We start from the raw sequence: 16,899 nt of genomic DNA, 5'->3' as shown, positions 1-16,899 counted from the left end.
TGCAGAGCCCTTGGCCCTCCAGCAGAGAGTACTGCCACTCACTTGGTGTCATCTGTGAACTAAGTGGGCACTCAGTCCTGTAGTTCAGATCATCAGCAGTGGTACTAAACAGGACTGGGCCTAACACTCCCTTAGGAACACCAGTAGTGACCGGCCACTGCTGAATGTAGCACCCTTCACCACCACTCCCTGGGCCTGGCCACCCAGCCAGCTCTTAACCCAGTGAGGAGTGCAACTGTCCACACTACATGCTGCCAGCTTGTCCAACGTTAAAAGCTTTAGTGAAGTCCAGGTAGACTACATCCCAGAGCCTTTCCTCATCCACTAGGTAGGTTATCTGATCATGAAAGGAGATCAAGTTGCTCAAGCAGGACCCATCTTTCCTAAATCCATGCTGGCTAGGCATGTTCCCCTGTACACACCATGTGATCACACTCAAGATAACCAACAGATCATCCATAACTTTCCTGGCTGCCAAGATCAGGCTGACAGCCCTGTAGATCTCCTAGATCCTCCTTCTGGTTTTCTTGTAGATTGGCATCATAGTGGCCAACCTGCAGTCATCTGGGACCTCTCCAATTAGCCAGGACTGATGAAAAATGATGGAGTGGCTTGGTGAGCTTTTCCATCAGCTCCCTCAGCACCCATGGGGATCCCATCCAGCCCCATGGACTTGGAAGTGTCAGAGTGGCTCACCAGGCCACTAGCTACTTCCTCCTGAATTGCAAGGGATCTGTTCTGCTCCCTGTCCCTGTCTAGCAGTTCAGGGCTAGGTAACCCAAGTATAACTGACCTTTCTGTTAAAGAGGCAAGGCATTAAATCCCTCAGCTTTTTCCTTGTCCTTGGTTACCATGTTCCACTCCATGTCCAGTAAAACATTGAGGTTTCCCTTGGCCCTCCTTTTGTTAATGTATTTGTAAAATTTTTTTATTGTCTTCCATTGCAGTGGCCAGCTTGAGTTTTAACTATTACATTTTTATATATGTTACATTTTTATATTACTTTTCTGCATATAATTATATAAATATGATTAAGAAGTAAACACAATCTCTTTGGGGTTCTCTGATGCACTTACAACGTTTTAGATCTTGCTGTGGCTGATGACTTGACCCGTGTGCTCAGGCTGAGTAGGCAACAGGAAGTTTTATATTTTGTCCCTGGAGAGCAGTCAAGGAAGTTTTCATAAATGGCATACAACATTCTTCATATATTTTTACATTTCCTTAGAGGCCAAGTTAATAAATTAAGATATTCCCTAGAAGAAAATATAATTCCTGTGGGTGAAAGTTATGATGGAGCAGACAGGAGAAAGATATTACAGATGCTGGAAAACATTGGCTAGCAAAAAAAGCAGCAATCTCTGTAGAAAAGGCTTGTTACTGGACACATGTTCAGTGACTGCATAATCCTAGTGCTAATTCTGCATGGTATTTACTTAAGCATATTATTATTTTAATACAGTAATTTTTTTGCTCTATTTACTGAGTAGCTGAGTTTAATGCATGTCCAAAGAAGGAAAGCAAAATGAGTGAAGTGTCTAGAACCACAAGTCTTATGAGGAGCAGCTGAGGGAACTGGGGTTGTTTATCATTCCCCCTAGACATAGTGTTGCAACACAGGGGTCTGGGGGTCCCAGGGCCCATCATTGGTATTGAAGACAGAGGCAAAGATGGAGTTAAATATTTCTGCTTTGTCACCTCCTGCTTGTGAGGTGACCAGCCTCATCAAGTAACGTCCCCATGTTATCTCTGATCATCCTTTTGCTTTTGACATATCTTAAAAAGCCCTTTTTGTGACCTTTATGGTGCTGGCCAACTTGAAGTCTAATCAAGCTTTGGCCACAAGAATTTTCTCCTTGCAATGGTAGACAGCATTTCTGTAGTGTTGCCATGTTGTCTGTCATTGCTTCCAAATACTGTATACTTCTTGTTTTCTGCCTAAGTTCCAGAAGAACATCCCTGCTCAGCCAGGTTAAATTTCTGCCTCACTTGCTTGACATCTTACACTTTGCAATTGCCTGCTCCTGTGCTTTAAGAGATGGTTGCTAAAAAGTAACCAGCGTCCATAGATCACAGTACCTTCAAAAGCACATTCTCAGAGCACCCAAAAGTCTTACAGCACCCAAAGTCTGCTGTCCCCCACATACAGGGCCAAGGTTGTCCATAAGGCCAAGGGCAGTTGATCCAGAAGGTCCTGTAATTCCTTGTAGAATTATGCATTGCTAGTAGCGTCCTGGCTGGGTGCTCAGTAGTAGACTCCCACAACAACATCTGCTTTATTTGCTTTCCCATTCATCCTTACTGTCCTGGTTCAGGGCACATTTGGGAGAGAACCCCCAAAGAGGTTCCTCTAGGAAGCAGATTCAACCGGCCCCTCCCCGCAACCGGTTTGGGAAAAAATACCTCCTTGGAGAAAAGTGGGAAAAACTGTTTATTAAACCAAACAAAACTAAACAATATTAAACAATAAAACCTCAACCAAAAAAAGAGAGACAAACTCAGAAAGTTCCCTCCATGGGTTGCAGCTGGGCTTGCTCAGTCTCTTATCAGTCCCTCTGGCGCTGGAAATGCCACAGCCCAGGCCCGGCCCAGTGGGCCACAGGTGCGAGCTGCCGGTGCTCTCCTGGGTGTTCAGTCCAGAGCAGGTTTGAACAGGTCCATAGAAAAGGAAAAAGACACAGTCCAGGGAACTTCTTTGCCTCAGCTAGCTAAAACTAACTAAAAGCAGAGGAGAGATCTGTCTCGCTGTCTGTCCGTCTGCAGACAACACATTTCAGGAGCAGGAATGTGGAGGAGTGAGTGTTGTTTCTGAAAACAAACTGCACACTTCTCCTTCCCCCCTCTTCACTCCTGGAACAAGTCCTAAAGGTGCAATCTTATTATTCAGCATAAACAGAAAGATGATTGGGGATAAAAGCATCATACAGTCAACCCAGGACACTTAACCCAGAGACTCTCAACTCTAATATTGCCTAACATTTTGGCTTTTGTTGAGACTTCTCCAGCTGCTACATCTTCAAAGCATTGAGAGAGAGAAGAGCAGTTGATGAAGTGCTCTTAAATTACAAGTAAAAGGATAAACAAGGTTTTTGAAGTAAAAACAAGGTTAGTAGCTCTAAACTGCTGGCATTGTGATCAAGACTGTTAGCCCAGGAAAAGTGTTTTTAAATACCCAAGCAAATATTTGTAAAATTAAATATGTATCTGAAGTTTGCATTTTTTAAGATATAAACATTTTTTTTCTAGCCAAAACCAACTGGTGTATTAGGTACAGTAAACAAACCATTATCTGCAACTGGAAGGAGACCTTATATTAGGACTACAGGATCAGAGACTGGAAGCAGTGTAAACTCTGAGCTGATGAGCTCTTCTGCAGGAAACAGATCAAGGTACGGAAGTCCAACATTTCTTTCATCAGCTCTTCACTTAATGGTGTTCACTGTGCTTGCAAGTTTTAGGACAGGAGATGATTTGGTGTGTGTGCTAAATGTTGGAAGAGTATCCTTATTTTGTGTGGTTTTAGAAAATGTAATAGCTCTCAATAGGTAAAATCTCCATACTTGCTTTTTGGTTCTGTTTGTGTGGTTGGTGTTTTGATGTATAAATCAAGATTAATTCTGACTGGAAACAAAAAACTTTTTTGATATAGATTGGATATTCTGATATGTGTAAGATAAAGTATGATAAAAAGAGCTTGTTGAAGCAGCCAGGGTCTCAGTGGAATGATGCAACATATGATGGTAATACTCAGTGTTTCTTCTAGCAAACACTATTTTTATATTGATGCGGAGTTTTAAAATTTGTTGTAAATCTGGAGACACAGTTTATACTTTCATATTTTCATATTGTTCAGTTTGGTTTGGAATTGATTACCTGACTAAAATAAAGGGTTAAAGAAAGCAGAGAAAGTCAACTCTAGCTGCTATATTTCATAAGACCAGAGGGAAGTATAACTGTTCAAAATTTATTCTGTAAAGTGTGCATGATAGAAGTTGTAATACTCTTACTTTTTTCTTTTGTGTTCTTTTGTTTTCTGTGAAGTTGGGGCATTATTGGTGTTTATTATTCTTCACTACATTTTCCAGTACTGGCTCTTTCTATCTGGAAAAAGAACACAGCCTGTTTTAAAGCTCTGGTCCTAAGTTTGCAAAAGTCATTATACAGTGGTGTATCTATGGTAAGGGATTTGGCTCAATGACCAGCCAATTCCTTTCAGACCTTTTCCCAGTTCTGGGAAATAAAATCTGTGTGTGGAGTCTGGTAAATTCAATTGTTTTTAAACTAATTTAGCCTATTGCATTGATTCCCCTTACCTCCTTTATTTTACCCCCAATAATTCAAAACATTTTTCTTCTTTTTGATATATTTTTATTATGTCTTCCATGATGTTCCCAGGGAACAAAGTTCAGATATATCAGAAACTGGAGTCAGTGAAAATGATGAAAATCCTGTGAGGATTATTTCAGTCACACCAGCAAAGACAGAACCTGTGAAAAACAAGGTATGTCCAGGGATTTTATGGACTGATGTCTGTAATACGCTTGACATTGGGGGTTTTTTCAGTACACAGCACTGCAGGTAGTCTCTGAGGAACTGGTAACATCCAGTTTCATTTCATATAGTTGTGTCAGTTTTCTAGCCTGACAGAGGACCCCACATCTTCAAAATAGCCATTTATTTTACCCAGCACTCATTTGAATGGATATCATTCTTCTCTACAATTCTGAAGTATTCCTGCATTTATCCTGCGTTTTCCAGTACAAGTAACAGGTGAGCCTGGGACTCAGAATGAAAGTTTACATCAGTAGTAGCTTCAACTGAAATTACTGCCAAGAAGACGTCAAGTGGTCCTACAGCATGAAATAAACATCTAACTTTGAATTTTGTCACAACTAAAATATTAATTTAAAAATATATTGTATGGTTCACCCCCCTTCCATTAAAGAGAGAACACCATGTGTAAATCATAATGATTTTTTAACTTATAAAACATACAATAGCATAAATTTTAACACAGTTGAGTCCTGTACCTGGGATAGATTAAACTCAAGCAGCTGTACCACATGCTGGGATCTGCCTGGTTGGAGTGCAGGTTGTCTGGAAGGACCTGGGGGACCATCCCCAGTGGATAACCAACAGAGCATGAGCTGGCTGTGTGCCTTGGCTGCAGTGAGGACAGCAAGCTGTGTCCTGAGTAGTCAGCAGATAGAAGGATGTGGTTATTCCGCTCCATTTGGCATTCATTAGGCCATACCTGGAGTACCGTATCCTCCCCAGTTTGATGCAGATACTGAAAAACTGGAGGAAGCCTTGCAGGGGGGGCACCAAGATGATTAAGGCATGGAAAAGTTATTGTGGGAATAAAGGTTTGAAGTGTTGGGTTTGTTCAGCTTAGAGAAGAGAAGCCTTGGAGACGATCAATCAGTCTTTCAACATCTAAAAGGTATTTATGGAAAAGATTGATGGAAAGAAGTATTCTCAAGGCTGCTTGCTGGAAGAACAGCAGGCTACTAGAAGTTGCTTCGGGGGAATTCTGTCTGGATGCAAGCAGGAAAAAAAGTACAAAAAATCCCCAAAACATTGTGGAGAAATTTAAACACTGGAACAGACTGTCCAGAAAAGTGGTGGATTATCAGTGTTCATGGCTTGAACTTGCCAGGGCCCTGGATAATCACTGAGGCCCCACTGTCAAGATGTTTGACAAGATGGTTTTTGAAGATTGCTTCCAACCTAGATGATTCTGCGATTTAAAATAGATTTTTGTAATAATGTAGGGATATGTAGTTGATTTAGCGTTTTAAAGAAGTTAGATATCTCCTTAATTTCTTTTTATTAGATTAAATCAGAGTAATAAGCAAGTGTTTTTTATTTGTATAATTATACAGAAAAAATAGGCAAAGCACATATAAAGTAAATCTTCAAAAATGCTTTCTAGGTTCTTGAAGTTGAAATTTCAGAGAATCTGAAGTTTATATGAATAGCAATTGTAAGTGTCTACTATGAAGCTTCTGGAACAATAGTGAAGGTTACAGATTGCCTGACTGATTTGAACACATAAGAAATAATAGTAGAATATTTAACAAAAAAAGTCCTTGGTTCAGATACAGCACATAGAATAGTGGCATTGGTTTGTTTGAAATTGCTAAGTCATTCCAGCCATACTTCTTCAGTATCCTTTTCTCTATCCCTTCTCCTGGCTGGCTTGGAAGTCAGTGTTTGAATGCAGGCTTAGCATCCAGTTACTTCCTCTTTGATTCCATATGAACACTGCTCTGTGTAGAGAAGTACATTGTTAATTCTTTCTGTTTCACATATACAAACACCTTTTCATGGTATTCAATCACTTCATTACCTTGTTCAGTGTGTGGAGATGAACATGCATGTAGGCCATACCTATTCAGACATGATGAAGAATTAACAAACATAGCAAGTTCATTTTTAGTGTGATCTCACTTTTTTATTCCCTTGAGTTTTTCTTTACTGGCACTTAGGTCTTCAATAAACTGCACCTTTACTGAATGCTGGTCTCAAATTTTGCATGTATGGAAGTAAATAGTAAATACTCCTGTACTGAAATAATTATTTTGCTCCTCAGTTTTCTTTTGTCATTTGACAAAGAGACAGTAAAAGGACCTTGTCCAGAAAAATGATAATGGGAGGAGCTCATAAAGATAATTATTCTTATTGTAATCTTTCTCACACCACTAAAAGATAGATTGTGTGCAATTACTAACATTACACACAATGTAGAAAATACTTTTGCAAGGATAAGGTCCAAAATCCCATTTAGTAAAACATACTGCTAAGTCTAAGACCATGTGATGTGTTTTCATCACAATACTTAACTTAGAATTTTAAAAACTCGTGTTTCTGATGGAAGGAGGTAGCAGTTTGGGTTTGTCTCTGGGAATCTTTTTTCTTCACATTCATGATTTTTATTTTCTAGGAGATTAATTCTGATCAGACAACACAAGGAAATAGCACTGAACGTGGGAAAAAAAGAACAGCAACAGCATCTGGAACTGAGAATATTCATCAAAAAGCAGAAGAAAAAAGTGTAGAAGAAACAGGCCCATCGCTTGCAGCAAAAACCAGAAGAGGGCGACCAACCAAACCAGAACCTCAGGGTACTAGTGCAAAAAACGAGGAAACAAATAAACCACCTGTCAGGGGAAGGAAGAGGGCAGCAGCCAACCAAGAAGGTCCAGGGAGTTTGGAGGCAGGTAATGCCAAAGCACCAAAACAGCAAGACACAGCAAAAAAGCCAGCAGCAGCACAGAGACAGATTGATCTACAGAGGTAAAAATAAATAATTAAATGCATGGGGGGGGTGTGTGTGGGGGGCGGAGTTCTTTCCTGTCTAAAGTCAGACCCTGAGTTTACAATTATAACAGACCTAGCATAGTTAAGAAGGGCACAACTAAACCACAGCAGATGTTGCAACCATATGTTACATTGAATTCTATTTTCCAAAGTACCTGGGCAGCTGGAATTGGAGAAAATAATTTTTTTGGTCAGAACAGGATAAATTTCACCTGTTTTCACCAAATGTTATTTTTATGTATTCTGGTTCCCCTTACTAGAATTGCTGTCTAAAGGAACTAAGAGTTGATAGTGTTTCAGTGCATTCATTAATGCCAGGCATGTGGGCATTTGGCTACTCTGCTGTGCTTCCCTTCACTGATAGCAAAGGCTTGGAAACTAACTGTCTTTAATGCACAGGAAAATTTGTAATGCCAACTGTAGCTATTTTCTGGTATTATTCTAACATTATGTTTTAATGTTAGCAGTACTGTAATGTCTATTTTAAGTAACTGAAAATTAACATTTCTAACTTTGTAAACTACAAACCAGCATTTGGATGATAACCTGGGCTGCTTTAGTGTTTAAACTTGTTGACTGGTTTACAGTACAAGTAAATCATAATGTACATTAACATGAGAAGCTTTTTTGCTGGACCTGGTACATAATTAATGCAAAAGAATCCAAAGTGGGAGAGCAACAAGGTCTGCAAACCAGTGTGCTCTAAGGAGTCACAAATTAATTAAAGAAAGAATCATTGGAATAGTTTCTTTCTGGAGATTTGTAAGTTGAAGATCTTGCAGAGAACCTTGAACAAAAATAGTTTTACCTTTTGTTCCCAGAGTAAGCTTTATACACCAGTAAAATGTTCTGTCAAGAGTGTACTGCCTTGCAATGCTTGTTTAATATGTCACATTTCTTCAAGTCTTCAAAAGAACAAATAGCACTGTCCATAGTCTTTAATATGCTACTGTATCAGATAACATCTTTAAAATGTGTAATATCTCAAGTGTTTCTTGGACAAAATACCAAAACATTGTTAACGTTTTTCAGAAGCGAGGTGCTTGGAAGTGATGGAGATTCACTGTTGGAGATAGACTCAAGTTCAGAATACTCTCAAAATGCAATGGATCTTTTTAAGGCCTGTGGGAGCAGCCAGGAAGATACTGAGGATACAGAGATAGCAGAGGGAGGCTTCCTTAAGGTGTAGCAGGCATCTTATATAGGACAATTCTCTGTTTTTACTTCTTTATTGTAGTTTGTACAGTAAGAAATCAAAGAAATTTGTGTGTAAAAAAAGCTCTAATGGGTTTTTTGCTTTTAAGTAGACATGTACAAGTTACTGTAAATATTTGGAAAACATTTGAAGTACTGCCTATTCTGAAGTAAAATGGGCTATTTTTAGAAACCTTGTTAATTATAGTTAATTAGATCAAGTTACTGTTCTTGATTTCTGGTTCCACTGAAAGCAGTGGATAACTGTTTACATTTATGCTGAAAAAACATTACTTGGTTATGGAATTATAAAATGCACAATTCAAGTTGTGTAGTTTCGAGTTTAACAAGAAGTTGTGACAATAAGGAAGTTCAGTTGTATTCAATTAAACATGTAATTGTTGAGAAGATACAAGATGGAGTTGGAAGAATCACAGTATAAAGAGTGTAAAAGCTAAAATCTAAACAATATTTAGTAGGATTTTGACTCAGAATCACTTGTCATTTCCATGTCCTTACAATTAACTGTCATTTCCTTTTCTCTCCTCAAAAAGGTAAAAAGAAAACTTGCTCCAAAAGGGAGGAAATGAAGGCCAAATAAGGCATGCTCCAAGCTTCTGCAAAAACTAGGATTCAGAAATTTCCTGTACAGGAACTGAAATTACTTCAAAACACACAGCTTTCAGCTCTGAAACCAGAAGGAAAACTATGCTTCCCTTTCACATGAAATTAATCCTTCTCAATGGAAATGTAAAGCAGAAACTCTTGAGAAAGAGGCTAAAAGCATCTGTACTTATTTCCCCAGAGACTTTTTTTATGAAAAGTCAATAATTAAGCAAATTGCTTAACACTTGGTTCCAGTTCCTGCATTCTGGAGTTTAAAAGTGTATTTACACCATTAACTTTCATGCTGCATTTTTTTTTAAAGAAAGTCAGAGAAGGTCCTTACACTGACATTGAAAATTCATGATCCTAGAGCCAGGTATTCCCATGTTTCACAGAAAAGGTAGAAGTCTACTGAATGGATTTTAAACAAGACTAGAGGGAAAAAAATTTTTTTTTTTTTTTTGCTTTACTTTTGGAGACTGTTTTATGTATAATTCTTTCTGCCTGCCTACTTTTCTGCAAAAATAAGATGTACAGATTTCAGTTCCCTGCTATGAAAAGTCATGTGGTGGCAATTTTATAAATGTTGCTTTCTGATTTTTATCAGAGTGGGAAAGTAATCACTTAAATTTGTTATTAATTCGCAAGTAGACATTTCATTTTTTAATTTTTCCCTCCATTTTAGTTTAATATAATTTGCAATAAATGTACATATTGATGTTTGTTTTATAAAAACATATATCACTTTTAAGTGTTTTTACTCCTGCGGTTCTGTTGGAATATTCTAAATTTTAAAGGAGTAAAGACAGTCCAGCATTTGATTTTATAATGTTTGTCACCAGATTTTTATTATTGATGTAAAGAAAAAAAAAAATCAGTTTTTAAAAATAGTTGGACTTTGGCAGCTTTTAAGGAAAGTTGGAAATGTTTAGGATTGCTCTCAATTTTAAGCATTGTGCTGATTGGAAGTAAGTCTGTTTTGCATTTTGTCTTCCTGTCCAGGCTCATTTTTTAATGTTTATTTTAGAAGATTGTTGCATCAATATTATGTTTCCTGGCATTGTTCAGCATAGATACAGTGTACACTTTTATGTACACATGATCATATTTAAGTTTGTTGCATAAAATAAACGCTTCTAGGTGTCACGTGGCAGTCTTTTTCTAACTTTTTTTTCTTTCACAGAAAACTTAATTGCTGTATCTGTACATGGTCTTGGACATTCACAGAAGTACTGTGCAGAGCAAAGGAGCTGTAATGCAGACAGTAATGTAGTTTAAAAGTTACGTTTTTGAGGTGAAGTTACAGTGCTTTATCCTGTGAAGGGTGTTGGGTTGGTGTGCCGAGTGACAGTGAGGAGTTTGCTTTGCTTCCCAGTGCCTCAGTTCCCCATTTCTCTTCTGCAAATTGTTTTGAAATCCCTTGATTCATATAGGAGAGCTAGAAACTGGCGGCACTAGGGATTGCTTGTGCTCCTGAAGTGGGTAGGGTGCAGCTGTGTGCTCTTCAACATGACTTAAGTCTCTCTTAGAAAGTGTGTAGATGTGTTATTTTTCTTCTGTAACAAGAAAACAGGCTTTGTGCATAAAGCAGTGTGTGCAGTTCCCTTTCTAAAGCATCCTGCAGTGCTTTGACCTGAAGGATTTGAAATGCTTTTGACAGAGAGATTTTAAAATAATTCGATTACACATCTATCAAGGGTTTTATTTCTAAAACTGAAAACCTTCACAAAGTGGATTTACTGATTGTAATGCAGTTTCTCTTTAGTGCTCTGATCAAATACTTCCCTCTCATGAAAGTTAGAGTATTTTGGTTTAAACTAATTTTAAAATGTTTTAGTTCAAAGTTTTCTGGTGCTACCTGAAAAAAAACTTGCTTTTTCTTAGAAATGAGTTCTGGTGCTTAATGATGTGCCTTTAACAGCAATCTTAAATCTGGACTTGACACATCTTGCAAATAATTCAGATTTATTTCCAAAAGCTTTGTTTTTTGTCAAGTGGGTAATTATTGGATCTTTTATATCTTCTTTGGTCCATTTTTAATTAGTTACAATGGCACATTACTCTTTGAATCATCATAGAATGCTATAGATTAGAAGAGGTTTCTGGAGGTTCACTGCCATGCTCAGAGCATGGCTTTCAATTGTCTTTCTCCAGATGGAATTATGTTGAGGTTTTTCCTGTTTGTTTGTTGTTTTTTTTTTTTAATGTGGACATTTGAGTTATTTTTATATGCTGATTATCAATAGAGTCGGTACATTCATGTAGCAAATTATGCTGGGCAGAATAGGCTGAGCCAGAATGCAGCTTAGAAGACCTACCAGAAAGGTGGCCCCAGTAGCTCTTTCAGAACTTGCCCATCCAGGGCTGTGCACAGAGTCCCTGCCTGCCCCGTCCCCTTGCTGGTGCCCTTAGGGCAGCCGTGGGGCTGGGCACTGCCTGCCAGAGCTGCAGCCCAGGCCAGGGGCAGAGAGCACAGCACCACTCTTACACAGACACACAGATGCATTGCCAGTGCTGCTGAGGCCTTAAAATGAAGATTTATTAAAGAATAATGAATATAAAACTCTGGAATTGAAGGCAAAGTATTTCAAAGAAAAGGGGGGGTGGGGTGTGCATGTGGCTTGGCCATCTATCAGTTTTCAAATATTGTTTGTACAAGTGGGGATTCTCCCATTATAATAAGGAAACTAATGCTCAGATTTCTTAATGTGCAATTAATAGGAAGCCTGATAAAACCCAGTCTTTATGGCTTTTCGCCAGTGTAGGATTTAAAGGTGCTGAGCTTTCACATTCAGTTACACAGGTAGAGCTAAGTTCTTAGCATCTTTTAAGTTCCCATCTTTATAAAAGTCTGGCTGTATTTCTTAGCAGATATGCATTTATTTCTGTTTTTTTCTGGTTTTTCTTCTGATGCCTGGACTGCATGGCTTTCATCACAGTAAGACAGGAAAGCTGTTCTGAGAACATGCTTTGTAATGTACTAAATTAAACCTCTCCACTCAACAAAACTAAATCTGAGTAGTTGTTTTGGATACAAAAGATAATGTTGTCTAGAGCGAACTTAAACAGGAGAAATAACACGCACTACAAACCTTTTCTGCATATGCTGACAAAGCCCTGTAAGTTTTAGAACTGATAAATAACAAAATGTTATCTAAAATGTGCTTCGAGCTGGTAGATATTTGGCTCACATTGTTGGACCAAGTTCAGCATCAGACTGGCTCTTGAATGTCAAGTTAACTGATGGGGCTGTAACAGCTGAACTGTTTCCTCTAAAGATAAAGAAAGATTTGGGATCACCAAACATTTGCAATACACAGGAAACTTGCTTCTTAAAGAAATCATCCATGTGGATCCTACTTCTCTTGCCTGTGTGTTTTGTTATTGTCTTTATCAGCAGTAATAGTTCTGTTTGTGCCTGAAAATCAAATCGCAAATTGGTGCTCAGGGAAATAGCCCAAACTAAGGAAGCTGGGCTGTGAAGTCTGCTTGCCAGCCTGGCTGCAGGTGCACTGAGCTGATAACCAAGCATTAGTCACAGAGTGGCTGGTCTCAGCCCAGGGCGCTGTATCTGGGTGCGGGAGCAGATTTGCACAGGGAGCAGCAAGGCTCACAAGCAGGGAGAGCAAAGTCCTGTACAGCAGCAGGACTTGTGTCCCTTGAAGGCTTCCCCTGCTTGAATTTCTGACAGGAGGGAATCATTGCGCCGATGAGTACCCCGAGTATTCAGATGGCTAGAAGGAAGCTCAGACAATACTACAAAATACCCTTAAATTTCAAAGACTAAAAGTAGCTTCCATTCCTGAAGAGTTTTTAATCCACACATTCTGTAGATTGATTTACCTCAGTTCCTCAAAAGACAGAAAACAAGATAGAACTTCCTCAGAAGCAGAACTTGGAAGTGATTGCTGACAACCTGTCCTTTCCTAGATGCACAGCCCGAGTCAGGAGAGTGGATCCAGGATGTCCTGTTATTTCTTATTTTGAAATGAGACTCCAAAGCAGGTGAATGATCCAGTACTCCCATCAGAGATTCCTTAGCACCAAGTCAGTGTGGTGACCCACTGGATGACTGCTTCCACAAATCACTCCCTAGTATACTTTAGATTCAGAATGGGAAAATCTGTGTCTTGGGGGAGCTTCCCAGCCCTATTTTTTGCTGTCTGAAAGGAGATGAGCAAGTTTTTGGCATGTGCACCTGCTTTTAAAGAGAGGAGTGGGACGACAGCCAAAGGCTTGTTGCAGTTCAGACCTCCTGCTCACTCAGGCCGAAAAACCAAAGGCGCAGCCACAGTACTGGCCAGTTGGCAGGAGCAGCTCTGCAGCCCGGCTGGGTCAGCATCACACGTGTTAGGGGATGTTGTGAGCCTGTTCCTGGGAGCCCTGGTGTCACATCAGGCAAAGGGAGTCATACCATTGGAACAGATCCTCCTGTTCACGTATTGGAAAGACCTTTCTGACTTGCAGCAGAGCATCTTCTCTCCGCCTAGGGAAAGCCTTTTTACCAGGACTCTTGGCCTGCAGTGGCTGGGCCAACAGGAGGAAGTCAGGCTCATGGTGACCCCTTCAGCTTTGGCAAGAAATTACTCAGGAGCCATCCAACTTTGAACCTGGTGGAGTCATCACCAACTGTGCAGCTCTATCCATGGTCAGCAGAACTGAGACCTCCATGGACAACACAAGTGGATTGTGCAGGTGAGTCTTGTGTTGCTTGGTGAGGAGACATCCAGCCATGAGGAGGCATCTGATTTTCACTGGGAGCACAAGAGTTATCCAAGCCAATTTGTAATTCATGTAGGTCATGCTGGCAGCTGTGTAGTCTCAGCAACGTGCCAGCTCAGGCAAAAGGCCTGCCTGACCCAATAGTTCTGGAAGACTGAGCCTCCTCCTATAGCCCTGCCAGCCTCAAGAGTTCAGATGTGTGTTCATAATACTGCAAGCTGGGCATGCTCCAGAACAAGAAATACATGTTCTGCTTCTTCCTTCAGGCATTTAATTCTCTCATTGACCTGGAATCAGGAATTGATGTGTTGACTGATGCACCAAAGCTCTTGAAGGAAGAGATGGAAGGTGGTTATGGCTGTTTCTTTGGTGTTGGGTCCAGTGGCTGTGAAGCAAGTGGGGAGTCATGGCATGCCCTAGTTTCTGTCTCCAAACAAGAAACAAGCTGGGTTTATGCTGATGGCAGAGGTCTGACCCATCAGTCCCATTTGGACTGAGAGGAGTCTCACAAAACATGGCAGGAGATCCAGCATCCCCCCATGCAGAAATAGGGTGTATTTTTAATCCTTTACACACATGTGGGAAACACCAACCCCTCACAAACTGTGCATAGAAGATTGTGGTGGCATTTACAGCAGTCCTGATGTGTTTGACCATGAGGTAGATGTGCTGGTATCTCTGGCTCTTCAAGTTACAGATACCTTCCTTGGTGAGATCATCCTTCAGAGTGTATCAACGTGTGTAAATAACTAAATAGGAGAGTGTAAACAAATAGTGCCATAGATACATCCCTAGAGAAATGAATGGAAGTTGGAAAGTTTTCCTATTTCCAGGCCAAACTTTTTCCCAACTAATTAATACCAACCTGAGATCACGTCCCTTGTAGGTGACTGGTCACAGCAAAACACCCATCACTGCATCCACTCCCTTGACTCATCAGCCCCCCAGGTTGGCTGTAGGCTTCTCCTCTCTGGAGCTTTTCTTGTGCCTGTGGAGAGAGAGATGGGCCCTGCCAGCCTGTGGCACCACTTCTTCCCCACTGCCTCACTCCCATCTCCTCACACACTCTCCAAGTATGTTGTGTCTGACCAACACACTTATTTTCCCTCAGAACCACTATGTATGTCAGGCTGTTCAGCCATTTTTGAGGGCACCTCTACTCCCAGAGCTACAATCGGAGGCATAGGGGCCTTCTGTTAAATTTACTAAAACAGATTTGCCAAATTCTTCAGATCTCAAGAGCTCAAGTGTATTTTTTTATTTGATCACTCTTCAGCCTTGAAATGGTGGTGAGTTTCTCCTCCAGAAGAACACTTACCCTGCCGTGCACAAGCCCCTTCCTGCTGCCTAATGGGAGCTGCACTGCAGGCGGGGGGTACTGGTTGCCAGGGGAGCAGAGCAGGTTCCTGCTCTAAGCATTTCCCTTGCACACATTCTTCATGAGGGTGGTTTTGGAAGCTGCCCAAAGCAGTTGGCCAAAATGATAGCAGAATGTCATTTGATTCTGCATCACTGAGCTGCTTTCTTTCCAAAACATACCTTTAAGCCAAAACATACTTTGTTTCTTCTTTTGGGTTGATGGCGAGGTTTTTAACCTTTTTGCTATTAAGAGGGCTTTGTCATTTCATTCTTGCAGGTTGTGGCCCCTTTTGTGTCTCTTTGCTTCTTTTTCAGCCCCATCTAACAGACTCAGGCCCTCTGAGTACACAGTCTCTTGTGTGGACAGCTGTTTCCTTCCAGCCCATCCCAGCAGAGCAGGGCCTGGTATTGGTGCTGGATGTGGTCTCAGCAGGGCTGTGCAGAGGCAGCATCACCTCCCTCAGCCTGCTGCTGTCACTGCCTCGTGCAGCCCAGGATGCAGTTTGCTGCCTTTGCCACAAGCACAGGTTGGTGGCTCCTGTTCAGCAAATCCCCAGGTCCTTTTCTTGCCAAGCTGCTTTACAGTTGTCCCAGCTTGTACTGGTGCCTGGGTTTTTCCTCCCCAGGTTCAGGACTCTGCACTTTCCCTTCCTGAATTCTCATAGATGAGAACCATTCACAGGTGAAAAGAATGGCACACAAACCTTACAAAGAATTACTTTCTCTCTTTGTTTTTTAATAAATGTTTGGTGCTTTTGTTTTCTCCCTCCACCTCAGCATTGTCTGACTCAGTGAACGTCTAGTAACTACTTTTGTTCATACATGTTTTCTTCCAAATAGTTCTCTCTTCTGATAAGCATTGCCTGGAGACACTTTATCCCAGTATTTTTGATGTGGTTCAGACCATTAAAGGACTGGAATGTGGAATAAGCTATAGTGGGCAACACATAGGCCAAGCAAATTGAGCAAGCCCCCATCCCAGTAAATTGTTCATACACAGGATTCATTTCTTGCCTCTTTAGCAGAAAAAAAAAATAGCAGGTGTTTTCATTCCCTTTGGATCCTTTAAGCCACTTTTTACACAGATAAACCACACCCAACAGTTTCTTGCAGCAAGGTGAAGACGTGATAGCCACCACCAGAAACACCTGGGACCCACTTAGTGTTTGGTGTTTGTTCTCCAGCCTTGTGTTGATGGAAATCTAATCTGTGGCTCTGACAGGATTTCCAGTGCCTGCTCTTCGTTATGACTGCAGTGTGAAATGGGACCAACCAGTTCTTCTTTTGAACTAAAATCTGTCTTGGTGCATAACTGGCTCCTATTTTAGGAGGGTATAACTAGCAAAATATTCCTCCAAAAAAGGCACCCTCCTACCCACCCCTGCACCTGAGCAGCAGGCAGAACTATAAAAATGGGAATAGCCTCTGATACAGTCATGTGGCTCAGCTGCAGGGAACTTCCCAAACTTCTCAGGGTCAGCAGCAGCTTTAACTATTCACCATCATGATGCTTTTGAACTGCCAGTTATGAGAAGAGCTTTTGGGAAACACAGAGGGAAGAGCCCATGGCACTGTCCCTCTCCCCACCCACAACAGGAGCAGGGGGCCACAAGCCTGTGCACTGCACCATTTGCAAGCAAAGGCAGCTGTACATGGAGGACTTGGGGTGCTAAAGGGGTCTGGTGGCTCGGGTAT

General features: G+C 40.8%; 1 protein-coding gene across 2 annotated transcripts in view; it reads left to right on the top strand.

The window, feature by feature from the left end:
• The window catches only part of PDS5A (PDS5 cohesin associated factor A), a 78,887-nt gene extending 68,618 nt beyond the window's left edge, over positions 1-10,269 (top strand). Inside the window, exons 30-33 of one of the 2 annotated variants that reach the window (XM_021533194.3) lie at positions 3,247-3,389; positions 4,396-4,501; positions 6,947-7,299; positions 9,072-10,269. In XM_021533194.3, the coding sequence (XP_021388869.2) occupies positions 3,247-3,389; positions 4,396-4,501; positions 6,947-7,299; positions 9,072-9,075 (606 nt within the window). In that variant the 3' untranslated portion in view covers positions 9,076-10,269. Of the gene's footprint in view, positions 1-3,246; positions 3,390-4,395; positions 4,502-6,946; positions 7,300-8,355; positions 9,038-9,071 lie in introns of those variants that run through there. The other variant, XM_031504560.2, reaches the window with a different exon arrangement.
• The last annotated feature ends 6,630 nt before the right edge of the window (positions 10,270-16,899 follow it).

Source organism: Lonchura striata, chromosome 4, assembly GCF_046129695.1.
Source record: "Lonchura striata isolate bLonStr1 chromosome 4, bLonStr1.mat, whole genome shotgun sequence".
NCBI classification, from domain to species: domain Eukaryota; kingdom Metazoa; phylum Chordata; class Aves; order Passeriformes; family Estrildidae; genus Lonchura; species Lonchura striata.
The sequence above is the reverse complement of the archived record's forward strand: the minus strand, read 5'-3'. Positions and strand labels throughout refer to the sequence as shown.